Source organism: Amblyomma americanum, chromosome 1, assembly GCF_052857255.1.
Source record: "Amblyomma americanum isolate KBUSLIRL-KWMA chromosome 1, ASM5285725v1, whole genome shotgun sequence".
Classification (NCBI taxonomy): domain Eukaryota; kingdom Metazoa; phylum Arthropoda; class Arachnida; order Ixodida; family Ixodidae; genus Amblyomma; species Amblyomma americanum.
In genome coordinates, this window is record NC_135497.1 from 504,968,125 (window position 1) to 504,986,801 (window position 18,677).

The 18,677-nt window shown below is 44.9% G+C and overlaps 1 protein-coding gene across 2 annotated transcripts; it reads left to right on the forward strand.

The window, feature by feature from the left end:
- Positions 1 to 15,891: 15,891 nt before the first annotated feature.
- Positions 15,892 to 18,437, forward strand: LOC144106576 (uncharacterized). Of its 2 annotated transcripts, none has more exons than XM_077639425.1 (2): positions 15,892 to 16,127; positions 17,907 to 18,437. In XM_077639425.1, exons 1-2 carry the CDS (start codon positions 16,068 to 16,070, stop codon positions 18,159 to 18,161), a joined length of 315 nt encoding a protein of 104 aa, XP_077495551.1. In that variant the 5' UTR covers positions 15,892 to 16,067; the 3' UTR covers positions 18,162 to 18,437. The 2 variants fall into 2 exon arrangements, with proteins under 2 accessions (XP_077495551.1, XP_077495556.1); XM_077639430.1 differs by having other exon boundaries at positions 17,910 to 18,437.
- The last annotated feature ends 240 nt before the right edge of the window (positions 18,438 to 18,677 follow it).

Sequence of the window (18,677 nt, forward strand, 5' to 3'; positions counted from 1 at the left end):
ATGCGAAAGTTTATTATTGAAAGTTAGATATTCCGATTTCACATTTTTCCTTTGCGCAGTGTACCGCTCCCTCAAACTCAGATGTCATCTTCATGTCTAGTCTACGCGACAATCTTCTTAAGCTGCGAAGTAAAAACGTTGTAGTAACTGCAGATTTTAACTTTCCTTTGTTGGACTGGAGCCACATCAGTTATGGAATATCCCTGCTGTGATACGCTTTTGGTTATCATGGTTTCAGTAAACTTTGAGCAAACGGTGGACGAGTCCTTTAGCTGTAATTCCACTCTAGATCTTTTACTTGCAACTGATATATTTCAGGGAGCTTCCGTGACAGTTGAAAACAAAATATCAGATGAAAAGGTAATAATATTCTTTTTTACATTACCGCAGAAATATGCTAAATCACCTAAAAGAGTTGTTTTTAGGAAAAATTTCTCTGGGTCACATGACACCTCGATTGTTGGCCACCTGAACTTGGTTCTTAACTGAAGATTTTGTCAAATCTATGTACGATAAATTTTGCGGTGCAGTTAGGTTTTGTGTCAATACCTTCGTTCCTTCGAAATAAGTTCGTACACGAAGCCGTAACCCTTGAATAACCAGAGAAATTATTCATATATAATTCATATTTATATATTATTATTCATAAATTATTCTTATATAAATGCTTTGTTTTTCATGCACACAAAAAACCAAACAAGCAGATTTAAAAGAGAAACAAAATCTCTCTCTAGACGTGACGCACAGAGTCCTCCCATCGCCTTCTCGCTAAATTTCGTGAGAGCCCGCTATTCAAACATCCCTCGGGTTTACTAAAGCACGGGTAATTATAAAGATAAGACCGCACTATCAAAATAATGAAAACAGGAGCATAGCCAAGAGCTCGTTAATGGAGTTTTAGTCTAAGGTCACCCTATCGCTTTGGGGCATAGGCGAATAGCGGGACGCCCTGCGCATGAGCAGAATGATAGCGGCCCTTTGGTGTTTGGGTGAGCGGGCGACACTAACGCTAACTCGGTGAAATAGCGTTGCCCTTTAACGCCGGACAGTGTAGGCAACCTGGCGGCGTGCATCGAAGCTGGGACCGGTCGCTATCACCGCGTATTCACCTTGGATACGTCGCCCTGAGTTATTCGTAGCATAAATAAATGGTGCCACGTGATTTCGGCTCGTTTCAACTTCGCTCGACCGCAAAGATTGAACCGTAAAATGACTTATTTTTCATTATTGCTTCTGGAACTCATCGATCATAGCTCTAACAGAGAAGATTTACGGGGTTGCCATAGATACACAGCACGCGGAAAACATGTATTGGCTAAAAATAGTTACAGTGCGTTTTTCAAGTCGAAGTCGGAGCCAGGCCGACTAAGAAGAGAAATCGCGCGCGAAATGTTACTGATCATTGTGTCCACTGGTATGACAGCAGCAAAAGCAGGGTCTCTTGCGCGGCTGCACTTCACCGTAACAGATATTTTTATGTTGCGAGAAATGCTGGCCATGAATCCTTTTGAAGGGGAAATTAGCGGGTGGGTCACCATCAGAGATGGACATCATCACGAGGGCGAGCCCTCATGAGGGTGTCTTCACCCTCACCTCATGAGGATTTCACTCGGTGAGGTGAGGGTGAGGGAGGATGGGCGCATGAAAATTCGTGAGGGCGAGGGTGAAGGAGGAAAGACATGGTGAGGTGAGGGCGGGAGAGCGGAGATATAATGAATTGAGGGTGAGGGAGGGCAAGATGCACTCTGTGAGGGTGATGGTGGTGCCGGAACCGTACTCAGGGCTACCATTCGTCTGTGCAGATCGTTATGAATTCCCAAGTTAAAGTGCTAGTTCTTAGGGTGAAGGTTCCCAGGGAAGACTAGCTTCTGCAGTCTGGACGTACACGAGGCAAACACGAAACGCGAGTGCAGCACACCTTCTCCGTCGTCGTGATGTACTACACCGCTGACAATGCTACGCCGGAAAAGGCGCTCTTCTAACTCACGAGGGCTATTTTTAAAAATTGTGTAAAGTCTTAGGTGAAACACCCTGTATAGTGCGCTATCAAGGGGGCACTGGCCGGGATGGTACGGGGGGCCGCCGGTCCAGCGGGAAGCATGGTACCGCATCAACATTTTCATTATCAGCCCCGAATCTGTCGGATGATCAGAGTGCAAAGCATGTAGAAATTATGCCTAGTAACGTTGTTGAATTCTGGAGTTCCAAGAATTGTTTCCCGGAACGAAGCTCGATTTCAGCTGATTGAGGTTCCAAAGAACTGGCTCCGGCGCAAAAAATGCTTCGACGAAATTCCACTGTCAAATTAACGCCTGTTGGCGGCGTTGGTAGGCAATTTTTTTCATTCACACTGCAGGTAGTTCAGTACAGTCGCACCTCCTTTCTATTTTAGGTGGAATTGCAGTATAGGAAAGAGGTGTCGCAATGTGGTGGGCAGAGCCTACCACTGTAGCCTTATCAAGGAAATAAAGCTGAAGTTAACCACCTTGGTCTGAATCATCGCTCGCTTTGCCTTGCATTGCACGATGTGCTGAAAAGGAAAGGTTATGCTGCTCTCCAAATAGCAAGATCATCACTCGGTTTATTTCTCTCCCTGGTGATACGTGTGGCGCCGCGTAATCGGGCGCCTAATTTCATGAACGAAATTTCTTCCAGGCATGTCAGGGAATTGACAGTTTGTTTGGATAATGCGTAGACGTAAAACCAAAAAAAAAAACCGAGGGCGGTTTAGCTTGGGATTAACCGCGAATTATCGTGCTCTAGCGCCATTAGCCCTGGCTTTGCAAGGTTCATCTTAGCTTTCTATTCTTTTGCTTGACCTGAACTGGCTTACCTTGGTTGATAAGTCATATGATGTCAGTTTGCGTGATATTGCAATGTTTCAGACTTGTAATGCGGGAGAATTGGTCACTCTCTACATTCACAGATCCCTGGGAGTCCTGGTTCCGCTCCTGGCGCAGAAGTGCAACTGTTAAGCTACGCGCCACTGCCCAGAGATGGCAGCTGCTGCCATCGGTGGGGCTTGTGACACCCATATTGTTCCTGACGAATCTCTCGCGACTAGTCATTAATTTAACTGCCATGGCCAGCAGTTTGCTCACATTCATGTGGTGGCTGGTAATGACGTCACAACGCCGCGCGACCAAGGTGTCCCACCTGCTAGAAGCGGGCTTCAGACAGCCAGACAACCGCTTTTCGGCGGAGTGGAAGCGCTAGGGCGCTAAAATGGCAACCACAGGAATCGTTCACTTCAGACTCGGGGAGTTAGTGATAACCACAATTCAGCACAAATGCTGCATTTTAGTAGCAACCAGTTTTAAGCGACAGCTTAAGAGCCTCACTGCAGCGGATAGCCGGCATCGCACAAGGGGAAGACACTAAAACAATAAAAAAAACTTCATAGCTGGAGGAGCAGGATCCGAACCCCGCGGTTGCGCTAAAAAATTAGTTCCTCTGGCAGCTGCTTCAGACCACTACGCCATCGCCACAGCTTTTCTTGTTTAAACATGGTGTTTATTACATTGAAAATATATTTTATTTACAATATTTAAATTATATACAAAGCATTCAGGAAATGCCGAGAAACATATCGCAACAGGATAGAGCAACAGAGCACTAGACGCGAGATAAGGCTGAGCACACCACCAAGAGGGACTGCAACTCCGGTTTAAAGTAAGTCGGTTCATACACTTCCCTCAGATGAACAGTCAGTTGGGAGAAATCTTAACATCCTGCCTGTACGAACTGCCAAGTTCTCAAGCTGTCTTGCAATCCCGTCGTTTTCTTAACGTACTCGCGTTCACACCTGTTAAACTGCTGTCGTTGTCGTTGTTGTTGTTACCCTCATACAATGGCGCACGCCCACATAGGGTGTTGGCTTAGAATCGGGGGCGTCGAGAGTTTTTCAGATAAATACTTCCTGGACGAAAATTAAATGAATGCTGCGGAAGGAAGAAGTAAACAAAAAGGAACAGCGAAATGAAACGGGAAATGCATAACGCACGCAGGAGATCGAGACTGATGTTTATAGCCGAGTGGTTAAATGACAATGATAATTGTAAGAATTAAAATAAAATAGAAAAATACAGTTACTAAGGTAGACGATTGGATTCCATCAAAAAAAATTTGGACGGCGGTAAAAACAGACTCGTGGCTGCAGTCTTACGCTGTAGTTTGAAAGCGTGGTCTTCATCATCTTCCATCAGTGCGCGTGGAAGCGTTATCTGACGAGCACGCAGCAAACCGCACGAAATGGAAGGAGGTTAGAAGCAGTGAAATTCAGAAGACTCAGTGCTATCGCAATGTTATTGGGTAATGGTAATTAAACGACATGCAAACTTTCCTTGTTCTCAGTCTATTCAATGCTTAGCACTTATTGTAATTGTCATGGCAAATTCTACTGCATCGTTTTCTAATTATTGTTGATGTACATTAGTTTTTGTGCGCAGACAAAACAACGCACTGACTCATTTGAGCTGTGCATATAGATAACACTGAAATGCTAGAAGTGCAGGGCACATGCATGCATACAGTGCGTGCCAGAAGGAAAGCGAGAGTGATATTTTGAGGCTCAACTCTCTCTATTTTGTCTCATGTATTAGCTCAAACACACATGAGTACATGCGCAACAATATAAGCATCTAACCTCTCGTTCAATAGGGCCTTTATGGCTTGTCTTGTATGTTTATCACTCAGTAATATCGCATGAAGTTGCCGACTACAAAAATTAACTCGAGTTTTAAAACAACTGTTCGTGAGGGTGAGGGTGAGGGAGCGCCGACGATGTGAGAGCAAGGGCGAGGGAGGGTCAGCAAATTCTTATAGTGAGGATGAGGGAGCATTGAATAACTTTTCAAAATGAGGGCGAGGGTGAGGAAGGACCATGGAATCAAAATTGAGGGTGAGGGAGGAAAAGTGAAAATGGGGGCATTTGCCCACCTCTGACCACCATTGCAAGTAATTTGCACGATGCAATTAAGGAGAAATTTTAAACGCGAGCCATCCACGACAGCTGCGACCTGCTGCTGGCGCAGTTTGCTCACATCGACCGCGTGAACCTCCGCAAGTAAGTACAAATTCCGGTTACTTGTTAGTTTGTTATGTAAAAACAGCGGATAGGCGGCAGTACATCCTGGCAAAACCTATTCATCGAGCGCTGGACCGGTGTCTCTAGCACTATCTAGCACTATAGAATGCAGTATACTTTTGGAAAACGCATGAAAATTCATTACCACGGCCAAAAATTCCTCGTGCTGCAATAGGCAGAAAAATGAGCAACTGCACCACTCAGGGCACTAAGCAAACTTGTTAACTTATGTACTCGTGTGGACATGTGCAGATCAGCAACAGAAGAGTAGTACGCTGAAAGGACGGACTCCTCCAAGAAACTACTGACCTTGCCAAAGAACACAGTTATACCGTGAGGCCAGCAGCTGCCAAGAAAGCTTCAGGCACCCGGCCAACACTGCCGACCTGCGGAGTGCTGCCTGCAGAGCGAAACACAGCGTCTGCGGCCAGAGTTACAGCGGCTGCAAGCCATTTGACATTCCTGGACGAAACACCGTCGGTGGACAATGCGTGTGCGACCATTTTATTCTCATTTGGTAGCAGAAGCGTGAGATACTCTGGATACTGGCTGTCGGAATAGGATATTTTAAAGGGCATTTTTGCATTATAGTTGATATATCGGTAACTCTGAAAATTGGGAAGTTTCACTTCGAAGGCTGGTGGGATTTTCAAATAAACTGATGCGCCAATGTGTGTCGTCTCTCTGTTTTTGTTGATGAGAGTAGCAGCTGTATTTAACCAAGCGGTCTTGAAATAAAACGTGAGTTGATAATTAGCGCTCTGCCCTGTTAAACGTTCTTTTCGTGTGTTTTTTTCACCAAAAAGCAAGCCGAATATTTCATCTTGTATCGTATGGTGGAAAACCTGTTTTGAGGTGAACGCGCAGATTTTTTCAATAACTGCATTTTGCCATATGGGATACTATGCAAGGCTGAATAGTGACACATGAATTTTTTGGAGCAATGAACACCTTTGTGCCCTTACTTCTATTTCAACGCCGAATTTTAATTCAACACATTACATTTTGCACACCTCCAACCTATAGCCTTTTAATTTTGGTGAAATGTGGCAAATGCTGCAAAAGGTATTGCAAATCGGGTCCATTGTCTCATTTCGTTGAACCTCTTACTATGTAAAGAACAACTTGAATTAAAGGGACAGTTAGGATGTTGAGGAGGAACATTTTAGCCATCTCAGAAGTGCTGATGGCAAGTTGTGGAGATAAACTTAGCAGCGAATTGCAGACGCACAAATTATAATGTTGGAACTAAATAATATCAATCAAATGAAATTCAGGATACAAAATATGTGAAGGAAGCAACTGTTTGTAAGGGTTGCCGAGGAATTGGTTTAAAATGGTAAAATAATACACTTATCTGAGGCAGATAACACCGCTAAAGGAGGAAGTAACCTTAATAATATAGGTGTGAGTATCTGCTCTTGTGCCTGGGAGGGCCTCTGTAGGTGTAGGACCCGACTCACCTTGGTGGTAAGCTTCAGCTGGTCAGTTGGGTGAGCATTTAGCACTGCATCCTTATATGAAGAGCGGGAAGAGGGAATGTATAGGGGTCACTGTATGTGGTTGAAGAAAAGTCACGTGGCAGTGATATACATACTTTCAGACAAAAGCCCCCGAGGTTAAATGGCATTGAGAATGTAGGAAAATGCATTGCACAGGTGTCCTCATGACTTAAATGGCACTTTTGGTACCTCAACTTTGACTAAAGCAAAGAACTGAAATTAGATTGAGTGCAGCAATTTCACGAATACAGAAAAAGAGTAGTTTGGCAAACTAACACGAGTCGATCTGCAGACACAAGTAGGGAGTTGAGGGACTGGCTGCGACACCGTCACAAATAAATTGACTGACACCATGGCAAGGAAGGATGATCTTTTATTACTATTTTTAATGAGAGGAAATAATTTATGTCACATGTTCATAACTGTCAATTAGATATAAATAACATAGAATAAAACATGACACCAAACACATAACACATGGTGTGTCCAACCCGCAATCTCCAGAAGTCACGAGTTCTTAACTGACCAGAGGCATGGCGCTTTTCTCTCTTTGTTTGTTGCTAACTGCCAGCTTCTAAGCATCTGACAAAATTTATTTCCTCTCGTTAACAAAACTGAAAAAATAATGACTGCCTTCTTTGGCGATAGACTCCGTTTCTTTGCGATTGTTCAGGATATCATTGGCAAAATTTGAAATGAACATGTTGAGGGCATATAAAATGTAGGAGATCTTCACATCACAGTTGTCATTTCGTGGTGTAGCTCACAGCCTCCACTGTGCAAGTCAGGAAAACAAGCCAATTACATGTACATTCTTCCTTTCAGTCTACTTCCTGAAACATAAAATAGCAGCCACTATGACACAGGTGAATACTTAATATAGATAACTCTTTTTAGCAGTGCAACAGATTATGAAGAAGTAAACATAAGAGAGGGTATGTCATGTAACCTGGTAAGATTGGAAACTTTGGAATTGTAGGACAGCCGCAGTTGGCACAGATAGCAGGAGGAGAGAATTGTGTTTTTGGCTGATCATGAAACTCTCACTACACAAGCTCCAGAAATTTCATTGGACAGACAAACGTGCTGCGTCTTAATTCGTAATGAAACAAAGAAAAAATTAGGCAGAAAAATGCTTTGTATGCATGAAATTGATGCACAAACAGTACCATAAAAATCGCGACAGAATCCGCCCTAAAATAAGAGGTGGGGGCTGTGCTCCAGTTCGTCCAGTCTTCGGACTGTTGCAAAGCAGTCATAGTGATTGAATAACAAGAGTCCAACTCACCACATTTGTGTAAATCAAAGCACGGATGGTTCAATACATCATTGCTATGATCTGGTTTTTTTCTTCAGGGAGCTCGGGGGAGGAGTCCGCCGCCGAAATTTTAAAGGGATCAGCAATGGAGAGACGTTCCAAAATTTGCAATCACTGCCACCTCCAGACATTAGATCCACCGGCGCGCCCAGCTACAACTCAAAGGTGGCTACAGATAGCAGCCCCCAGTTGGCTAGGGCCCGCAGTCCTCAGATGGCTACAACCTGCAGCCACCAGTTGGCTACAGCCTGCAGTCCACAGTTGGTGCAGGCAACTGCACTAACAACTTACAACAGCAGAACTGCTGAGCTTGAAACGCGAGGCAAGTAAACAGCTACATTCAACAAAGGAAGAGCAATCACTGTGGCTAGTTGGTATATCATCATGTTAAATTTTATTAGCACTACCCAATATACAGTGCCAATCAGGTAACCATTCCTTAAAGCGTGGTTCGAGAGTCAACAGCACGACAGAGAGGCATGCCTTTCCTTTGCTCTACTTCATTCCTTTCTTTGTTGCTCAAAAATATACAGTCCATACAGTGCAATTCAGGTGTCTATCACCTAACACGCTTCAGCATGGGATCTGGCAAGCGTCTTTAGATGATGTAGTGGTTAGAGCAGTCATCTTCTAACCCAAGCGTCTTTGGTTCGATTGAACCGCAGGATTTATTTTTTTATCAAACTGGGGACGCTCCTTAATGCAAGATACAGACTGAAGAGGTGCTCTACACGATGTAAGATAAAATTGTCACGATTAAATTATGCATGTAAGGACAATACTAAAAATGGTGAATAATGAGAACTTTTCAACACAAATTAAGGTATATATTTTGTATTTGTTCTTTCAGTGATTTCCAACAAATGATCCCTTCACAATGTTATGGCAAATCTGTATCAGTGTAGTCTTCCAGCTATAGTGAGTATGATATGTTTCATCATGCGGCAGTGAAAATATCCTCTTTTTAATACAAATAATAATAATAATATTATTTGCATTTGGGGAAGGAAATGACACAGTATCTGTCTCATATATCGTTGGACACCTGAACCGCACCGTAAGGGAAGGGATAAAGGAGGGAGTGAAAGAATAAAGGAAGAAAGAGGTGCCGTAGTGAAGGGCTCCGGAATAATTTCTACCAACTGGGGATCTTTAGCGTGCACTGACATCGCACAGCACACGGGCGCCTTGGCGTTTTTCCTCCATTGTGCAACCAAGTTTCAAAGGCTGCCCTGAACATAGTTTGTTGTCACCACTTCGCGCACTTTTGCGTGCGATCCCAGACACCCTTAGAGCGTGTGGGGGTAGTGGTCTCGGTCACAAAGGAGATGCCCTCGACTCAGCGTGGCAAGCTCAGCCGGAGACCAGCTACCACGCGACAAGGGGGTCGGTCGTTTTGTGCCCAGCTTTCAGCGGTCGCAAGCCAGAGAAAGGGTCGGAGCCAAAGGTTCACAAAACAAAACAACGTTTATACAGCTGAGAAACGATACAGAGGCTTTCACAATCACTCGTACGAGCAGATACGAAGTGGATTTACAGATACAATGCACTCATGCAAAGTAACAATAGAGAGAGATAACAATTCAACAGAATCTTTGCACCTAAAGTGCTCTAACACAGAGGGAGACAAATAAACAAAACACAATTTGTTCACCGGGCACTGCGACAGTCCGACGACCTGAGGAGCTCAACGGGGCCGTCCCGCAGGTTGGCGCACGTTGCCTCGCTGGTCCGGCTGGGCGAGTGGTGTTCTCCCGGGAGTCGAGCGGGCGCGCTTCTCGGAAGCTTAAGCGGCGACTCGGGCTAACCGACAGCGGTTGAAGCCCCTCATTTATAGGTGCAGCCTGTGTCTGTTCTTCGCGCCAAAGCAGGCGCGCACATACACGCAGCTTCAACTGCACTAACTCCTCCTTGTCGCGCCAGGGGTGCGGCCCCATTGGTCGAGCTCTGAAATCACCGTCCAGAAAAATCTAGGTCATTTTTGGCACGCTGAGTCATCGGCGCAGGAGTGAAGGGGAGAGGGTATAACTTTGGCGCGGACAAGGCTACCCCCTTTCCGTCGACAAAGAGCAGAAACTTCTCCGAAGTTCGTGAAATCGACGCCGCGCGCGGCCATGCCTCCCTCGGCGCCGCGCCGGTGAGCTGAGTGGCAGCAGTACGTACAAAGCTACGCAATCTCCGGGGGTCCTTCCCCGCTGTTTTTTGTTTTATTTTACACTGCGCGGGCGCGATTGCTTACGTGCTGCGCCCTTTCTTTCTAATATGCGCCGAATTTTGTGACATTTGTCAACACACACTTGTGAGGGCATTATCTTGCACTTTATCCTCTTAAACAGTCACGTATTCACGGAATGTCTCTATGTGAATGCCAAACTTGTCTGGTATCAGGCATAGGCAGCTTTATTCTTGTGATGTTATGTTTGGAAGTGAAAAAAATCTTATATGGAACAGTAAATATGAGAACTATCACTGCCTTCATATATTACTTTCAGGTACCAAGAGGCCAAAGCCTAACAATCTAGTTGTTTTTTTTTAAAACGGCTTCAGCACGAAAGAAATGCGCGTGCAAAAAAAATGGGCACTGAAAGAAAAGCGTCTCAGGCTTGAAAAGGAGTGCCTAGCAATAGTGAGACTAAAGGTTGAGCAACAAAGGAGAGAGTGGGAGGCACGGCAGAAGAAGAAAATAGAAGAGCGGCGATTATGAATGCAAGAAGCTGCCAATCGGCAAAAGCTCCTCGAGGTGGAGCTCCAGGACAAAGCCCAAGAAAGCGAGCTACGGACTCAGCAGGGTGCAGCTCTCCGGCAGCAAGCTTAAATTGAACAGCAGGGCCCTGCAGAGGAATGCCAGCTATTTTCAGCTCAGCAACAAGCTCTCATCAGCCTAGTGGAGCAACGCTTGAAAAATAAAGTTTAATTTCATGCATTCTGCAAAGCTTTCACTGAGTTAAAATTTTCTGTATTTATCATCACTGCCATGTTCACACGAACACTATATTAAACACATGAAAGGATCTGTTGTACTAACTGTAATATTTGAGGAGGCAAGCCTTGCTAATCATACCACCACACAAACCATATTTCTTATCGACAATCAATGAGCAAGTGCAAATGTATGTTGCGTGTTCTGACGTGCAGACTAGAGGAGGGAAGTTAAGGAACTCGTCAATATACAATCGCAAAAAAATGCAGTCCAACACGGTGGCAAGAAAAGTTACCTTTTGCTATTGTTGCTAATGAGAGAGAATGATTCATTTCAAAAGTTTATAAGTGCTAATTGGCTGTAAACAAGGTAGCAGAAAGAGCAACCATGCCCCCATGTAAGAAGCAAACCCACTACCTCTTCTACTTTGTTTACGACTGATTGCAGCTTTCTAGACATCAGAAATTCATTCTTTTCAATTAAAGCAAAACTCTTTTGCTTGTCGTGGTGCCAGACTACATGTTGCTTTATGTTCCGAGGTGACTTTTCTTAATCATTAAAGCTAGCAATTTGCTTTTTTTTGTTCAGGTGGATCTTTCCCTAGCTCAACAACCAGCACCAATTTACTCAGGCTCGTCTCATGACTCAAGCGGGCCTCAAAACTTGTTCCGAAAGTACACATTTCATATTTGAATTTTTTGCGATGTTAAAGCCAATGTGTTATCGCCTTAATAACTCTAGTTTTACTGTTACTTCGAGCACTTAGACAAGGATCAGTCTGTAAGTTTTAAGAACAGAGTATTCTTTCAATCCGATACAATGCAATGAATAAAGGGCAGCAAAAGCTTATCACAGTGGCAGTGATCAGGTCCCTGGCCTTAGATATTCATGTAGAGATGGTGGCCGCAAACCAAAGAGCATTTTTACTTGATTTCTATGCAGGCATGTGTGACAGCTAGTCAGAATGGTTGCAGCCTTGTACATTTGCACTACATTCTGAAGCAACAGTTTTTTATCTTTCTTAAAATCAAGAAATTCAAAAAAGCCAATTGTTATTCCAAACCCGCACTCCATAGCCTGCCGAACAGTGCCCTTTCCTCGGTTGAATGCCTGTTGCTGCTGGCTTAGTGTGGCGCCGGCATAAAACAGCATCAGGAGAAGGCGCAGTAGATAGACGGGATCGCGATAAATCGTGAAGGTGGAGCCTCGCACCAAATCCTTCATAACAGAAAATGGAGTTTAAAAATGAAATGAAGCGCAGTGAACTCTCATTCGAGCAGAAGAATCTACCTGATGCAATTATATATCTGTGAATAAAATCAAACACTGGTTTCAAGGCATATCCGTTGGCGCCTGCCCCGAAGGAGAGGAGAACCGGAATAGATAGAGGAAGCCCCAGTCGCGCGAGGGGGATCTCAAAGTAAGTTCTACGGACAGAATCCAACCCCCGACAAAAGAGGAAAAAGTGATCTTTGGACTCAATTTCGCCACAAGTCTCACAGAGGTTGATCAGAGATAACCCTGATAGGCATAAATAGAAATTTGCTCGCGGTATTCTGTAGCACAGGATTGTCATGGACACTTCATATTGCCTTGAACTGCACATCCACTCACTCGTTGGAAATGCCAGGAGTTGAAAATCAGCTGCTGAAAGGATTGGATCATGGCTCAAGTAGTGGAAACGCTGGAATCGTTGGAAGCGTGGTAAAGTCAAGTAGACAGTATTAGGGATGAACGGGTCAATAGGTCACCCAAGGGCAGATTTGCCAACAAATCAGCACTCTAATCAGAAGCAATGCCGCAGTCCCCAGGGACCCAGTGAAAACGTACTTCTGTAATATCTGGTGGAATTAAAAATCGAAGTTAACAGCTCAAAAAAATATGCCCCAATTTTTCGAGCGCTGTCAAGACGGAAAGGCTGCCTGAAAGTATTATAGCCTACGAGATACTGCAGAGAATCCTTACTAAGTCCAACTCGACGGCCAGAAACCAGAATATGAGGGTATAGTCAGGGGCTCGAAATGAATAACTCCAATCAAGAGCCCTTGAGTAAGTGTCAAAGGCTGCCTTTTCAATTTGCTGGGAGGCGTCTGTAAAAAAAAACGGTGGTTTAGCTTTGGTTAAACCGTGGAAGAAGCGATGGCTTCACGATGGTTTAGCCTTGCAAAATCTTGTTCTGCTATGCTTTGGTCGTTCCTTTGGTCATTGCCAGGTCACACCACCTTCAGCGGGCAACTGAGCCAAACTCTCCACCCGTTCGAGTCGACGTCATATTCGATTTCTTGCAGGGTGCCGATCATACCGTCGACTAGCCCACCTGTTACGCACCGCGTAAACGCCCCGTTTAGCTTCCTCGGTGAGACAAGAGTCGTTCACATGACCAGATATTCGTTGTCCTTGACTTGAACTTAACGCGACCTTGACGACAGTGATGCCCTTTACTTGACCCCAAAATGAGCTTGACCTTTCCCTTTGACCTCGACTTTAAGCCTTTGCAATGGCTTGACCTTTGGTCTCACCCTTGACGATTCACTGGTTCTCCAAAATTATAAACTGAAAGCTTAACATTGGCTGAGCCTTGAAGGTCATGGGAAGTAGACGGCGGTATCAGCCCGTTACTTCTAGTAGTGAAGCTACCACTTCAAAACGGCAATATGATTAGCAAAATTATCCATATTCTCCTCAATAAGCAGATTTGATACATTGGCAGGCAGATTCTTAGCATTCCCTGGGAAAGCGTAGTCAAAGGAGATCTACAGTACCAACCTGGCGGTGGTTAACTGGTACTACAGAATTTATTGATACAAAGATCTTTGACAGCAGGGAATTAGTGAACACAATCTGAGGAAGCTTATACCTGGGCCAAGAAGTACCAAAGAATAGAGGTGGGTTCGTTGTAAATATGGGGCTAGCCAATCCACGAACAATCTCCAAAGACATTAAAAAAAACGTACGGCAGTGAAAGGCTGAAACAGCCAATTTCTTCAGGTACCCGCGCCTCTAATAACAGCACAGCATTAGCCACCGATTTAGGCAGACCTAAGCAAAGGCGCAGAGTGCGTTGTTCCATAACGAACAGGGGTTCAAGCTTGTACCTTTGCCATCCAGGAAAGAGAATCGAGACGAACTCAAGTAGTGGCTGTACATGGGTCTTGTAAAGAAAGAGAAGACTGTCCCGACGCAAACATAATTTTTTGTTGCTGATCCTCACCAACCGGCCAAGGGCACGCTCACCTTTAAGTACAAAGCGTGTAATTTGCGGCCACCATTCTAACTGCGGGTCATATTTTGTACCCTAGTATTTACCACAATCATCTTGCGGTGTCAGGATAGTGGGATACGACAAAGAAATGTAGAGTGGATGACTGTAGGAAAACAAGCACGGCACATTTGTTGACATTTAAACTTAGCATCAGGCTGTCCAGCCAAACTTCCAGAGCATTTAAATACTCTTGCAACAATTAATAAAGGAGATGAATATTTTTTTCGCACAAGCGAGAAAAGCACTACCATCCGCACACACATAAACTTTGACGACCTGATGAGTAGCGATTCCACACATTAGTATATTAAGCAACGGTGAAAGAATGCCAGGACGTACCCTAAGTGTGAAAAAATGATCTGTTCCTTAAGAACTCTCTTATCCACGCGAAGCGGTCCCAAGGAGGTTGTACACCAGATTGCTTTTGAAGCAGAATGCAGTGTTCAACGTTGTCATACGCCTTTTTAATATACAACGTAGCCAAAGCTGATGCTTCGTTTTGCTTTATAGGGACCCTAGTACGGCTCTCCAAGTCTATGTGCGTGGTCTAAATAGAACACCCACGGCGGAAACAAATCTGAGCCTCGTGGAAGCCTTGAAGAGACAGAACATGCTTCCTGAAGCGGCTAAAGAGTACCCGTTTTACAAGTTTAACCAAATTTAAAGTGAAAGCAATCGGCCGAACATTGTCGAGATCAAAACACTTATTCTGGTCTTTTAGCAATAAAATATGTAATTTTCGCTGTTTTCCATTTTCGTGAAATACAGGCTTTTTCCAAAGACCAACAGACAATCTGCAAGAGGTCTGGGGCAAATTCTTGCATGAGAATTTTCAGCATTCCAAGTGTAACTTCGACAATCGCAGGGGCACCAGATTGATGACAATTTACTAGAGACGCAAAATCAGATCTAGAGACCCCAGTGAAGTCTGCACCCAGATGAAAAGGGGTTGAAGGAAAGGCAGTACGAGCATGAAAACGACCAGCCAGACCTTGAGCTATGAACTCTAGTTGGTCTTTTTCTCCTTGAGGGGGCAGCACTATGGACTGAACAATATGAGAAGAGGGAAGCGCGTTAGTACGTTCTATGTATCTATAGAGAGACTTCAGGTTGACTGGGTTAGACAAATTGATGTTCAGATTTGCATTGCATTCCTAATTAGCCTTAGATATTGTTGTTTTAAAAGATACTGCAACGAATTTGTAATTTACCTCTCTTATGGCACTATTTATTGGCTATTCTCCTCCCTGCGACTTTCCTCTGACTATAGCCTTTTCCAGAGTCTTCATTCCACCAGATCGAAGGAGTTCATTTTCACGGCTGACTGAAGTGTAAAGACGGATCTCCGAGTGGCGCAGCTGCAGCTGTAATCTGTTTTCCTAAGCGTAGAACCTATTCGTTAAGCTTGGAGTTTCTGGAATTTTCGCGAAAATTTATTCACAGAGAATGTGCGATTGGTATGCGCGATAAGTCGTGAGGTTTACTACAAGCGTCGGTGGTGTATAAACTAGTCGGCAGGTTGGTTCCCACGCGTCGAGAGGTTTCAAAGCTACCGATGCAGGAAAAGCAGCAATTGACATGTCGCACTGCTACTCTAAAGTATGAAGACCCCTGAGATTTAAACTAATCTCCAACGAAACCTTCGATTTCAAGACGTATTAGGTATTTACGGCGCTTGTCAACGAGCAAACGCCAATACCGTAAACATTTTGTGCCCATTTATTTTAGCACTGTCTTTTCCTGTTCGCCTTCGTGGCGCTTCTTCCTTCTTAGCTTGGCTCGTGAGTTACGTCGCATCGCTCGCGTGTCGCTGCGCGCCGTCCAACCGCTGCTCCGGCTCCGCTTACCGTTGGGGCTGGGCGGTTGCAGCTCCGCCTCCTCTGCTCCTCTGACTTACACTGCCTCGCAAGGAGACCGGAGCCATAGACCGGGAGACCCTGGCGCGGCTGCTTACCATCAGGTTCCCCTCGTTGGCCGAGATGGAAGCCAAGCGAAAGGCCGCCAATGAAAGCGACGATTCCAATGTACCACCTGAAGAGGTAAGCCCCGCCTTTACTGCGACAACCATCGGCATCTTCAGTGGCCATGGTAGTCTCTGCTGGTTACCCAGCGGGTCTTTAACCGCAGACGGCAAAAATTCCAAATCAGTCTCCCCTGCTATTTCGTGAGCGATAGCTGTGTGCAGTCACTGCACACGAATCAAAGATTTTAGCAGTGTTAACATAAGGGAGACACTTTCACTGTTAAGAAAGGGCAGATGAACTCAATGTTCAACCTAGTAATGTGCATGCTTTACATTCCTGCCAGACTATTTAAGTTTTTCCTAATTAGAGGGTGCTCATGATGTGTGAGCAACACTTGCAAATAAGGACGAAGCGAAAAAACTTCATATAGCCGACGCACATGCTCCCGTCACTGCCTATGAGTACCCGATATACAACCATTTATTTTGATACTATCCATGGCTGCTCATATCACTACCTTGTAATTTAGCAGCAAAACTGTCACTGTATTCAAGGCTATAATGCAGATCGAAGTTTTTCGATAAAGGATTAACCTGAAAACTTTTGGTAAAATATCCTTACTTTACGTAGGCTCACGTAGCCCTGTATTTGTTCTGAAGTTTATAATTACTGGCTGTATTCAGTAAGTAATTAATTTCAATTGCTGTTCTGCCAGCGGATTCTATTCTACAATTTTTAGTTCAGGTATACTCTTGTTGAACATATGTGCGAGCTTCGGCTCGTTCTCTTACTCAGAGAGAAAAAGCGACTGTATTGCCGGAAGTAATTCCGAGAGGATTGCGATGATCATTGTTTTATGCTGGTTTTAACAGCGCTTCACAAGGTGATAGAGTGTTTTTACCAGAGCTCGCTTTTGTTTAATGGCGGCGGTTTCTGCAAAATACCAAGGTAGTTAGTTTGGTGTAGGATACCAGACGTGTTATTACCCTTGTGGTGTCAACGATATCGCATCTTAGGCGCGCACCCAGACAGTTAGAGATCAGAAAAGTCACGTTCACGTCCTAGACCAAGCTATGCCAGGACCAATCTACTACTTCAAAAGAGGTCGCTCATCAAAGGCTTCCTTCGCCACGAGGGGAGAGGAAGGCCTGTAACATCTCCAGCGACGGGAGGACTTTTCTCGCACAATTTTTATGAAGGCTATGATCATCGGTTTCTTTAGAAGACAATATCGTAGAGACAATAACTCCAGGGGGTGACCGGTACTTATCGACTTACTGGAGCCTGGTAGTTGTATTTAAAACGAAACCATAATATCTGGTTGAAAAGTCCTAATGGTAAGTGTCCATGGTGTCTCCATTGGTTGTTTGGCTCACAGGTAGCGGGTTTCTCGTCTATGTGAACGCATACAGGGCTCTATTTACTGGAAGTACTGACTTATCGATCACACTCTCCATGCGCGGCACACTGCATACGAGATCATCACGCTAGTCAACGTGAAAAAAAGCTGCGGCAATAAATAGTACCCTGCCCATTATATGTCCCACGTAGACAGGGAAACCCGCTACCTGTGAGCCAATAAACAACTCATGGAGACACATCCGGCAATGATCATTACGAGTTTCCAGACATATATTATGGCTTCTTCATAAATCTAGCTTAAAGTGGTTCAGTCAGTTTATAAATACCGACCGTGTGTTTGCGACATTGAATTTGCGATATTCATGCATTTCAATCAATACATGTGACAAAAATAGTCTCGAGAACAATTTTCGGTAAGCGAACTTGAGCGGCAGCGAGAGTGCGATTCGTAAGGGTGCGTTGAGCGACCGTCTCGCTTTCTTTTTCCTGCAGCAGCGTCACATGTCGGACCAGAGGCGTCGCCTGCTGAACATCAGGCCCGTAGGAGAGGACACCATACACTGGTGCTGGCTCTGCGACAGGAGATTCCACCTTCCGAGCCGTCTAATTGTCCACCAGATATACCAGCATGACTTTGACGGCGAGCCCCGGCCCATCAAAGTGCCATGTCCCATCTGCTACCGCTTGTGCAGGATTGAGACCATTATAGGCCTGCACTTGAGAACCCACATTGGCGAGCGGCGCTGAGTTCGCCAGCGGCACCACTGCCCATGCCCACAAGCGCCTCCACCGCAACCGCGGTAATTTCCAGTGCGGTTTTTGTAGGAAGCTCTTCGCGCTCAAGAGCAAGAGGGACGACCACTGCCGCCTGGAACACCTCCGCCAGCTGAAGCGTCAGCGCTCTTAGACCAGCTTCTAGGCCTGCAATGGCCAGACACAAAACCGCGTCCAACAGCCTTCGATGCTTGGGGCATTAAGGAAAAGGAGCGGGTTTAAATAAAAAAGTGGGCTTCTTTGCATAAATATGCCTCCGTTGGTTTTGCATGGCTTTTCAGCCATTGGTTTTTTTACGTTCAGGCATGAGAAGGTAAACAGTGGGTAGTCATTAGGATACCAACGGACAGGAAATTGTCTGTTCGCTTGCAAAGGCATGAAAGGTGAGCATTGTGAATGTTACCTGTCTCTTAGGGAGATGTAGTCAACGACCAAATGAGCTCGGGATTAGGATATCTGCGCGGAGTAAAAATTATAGTGCCTAAAAAG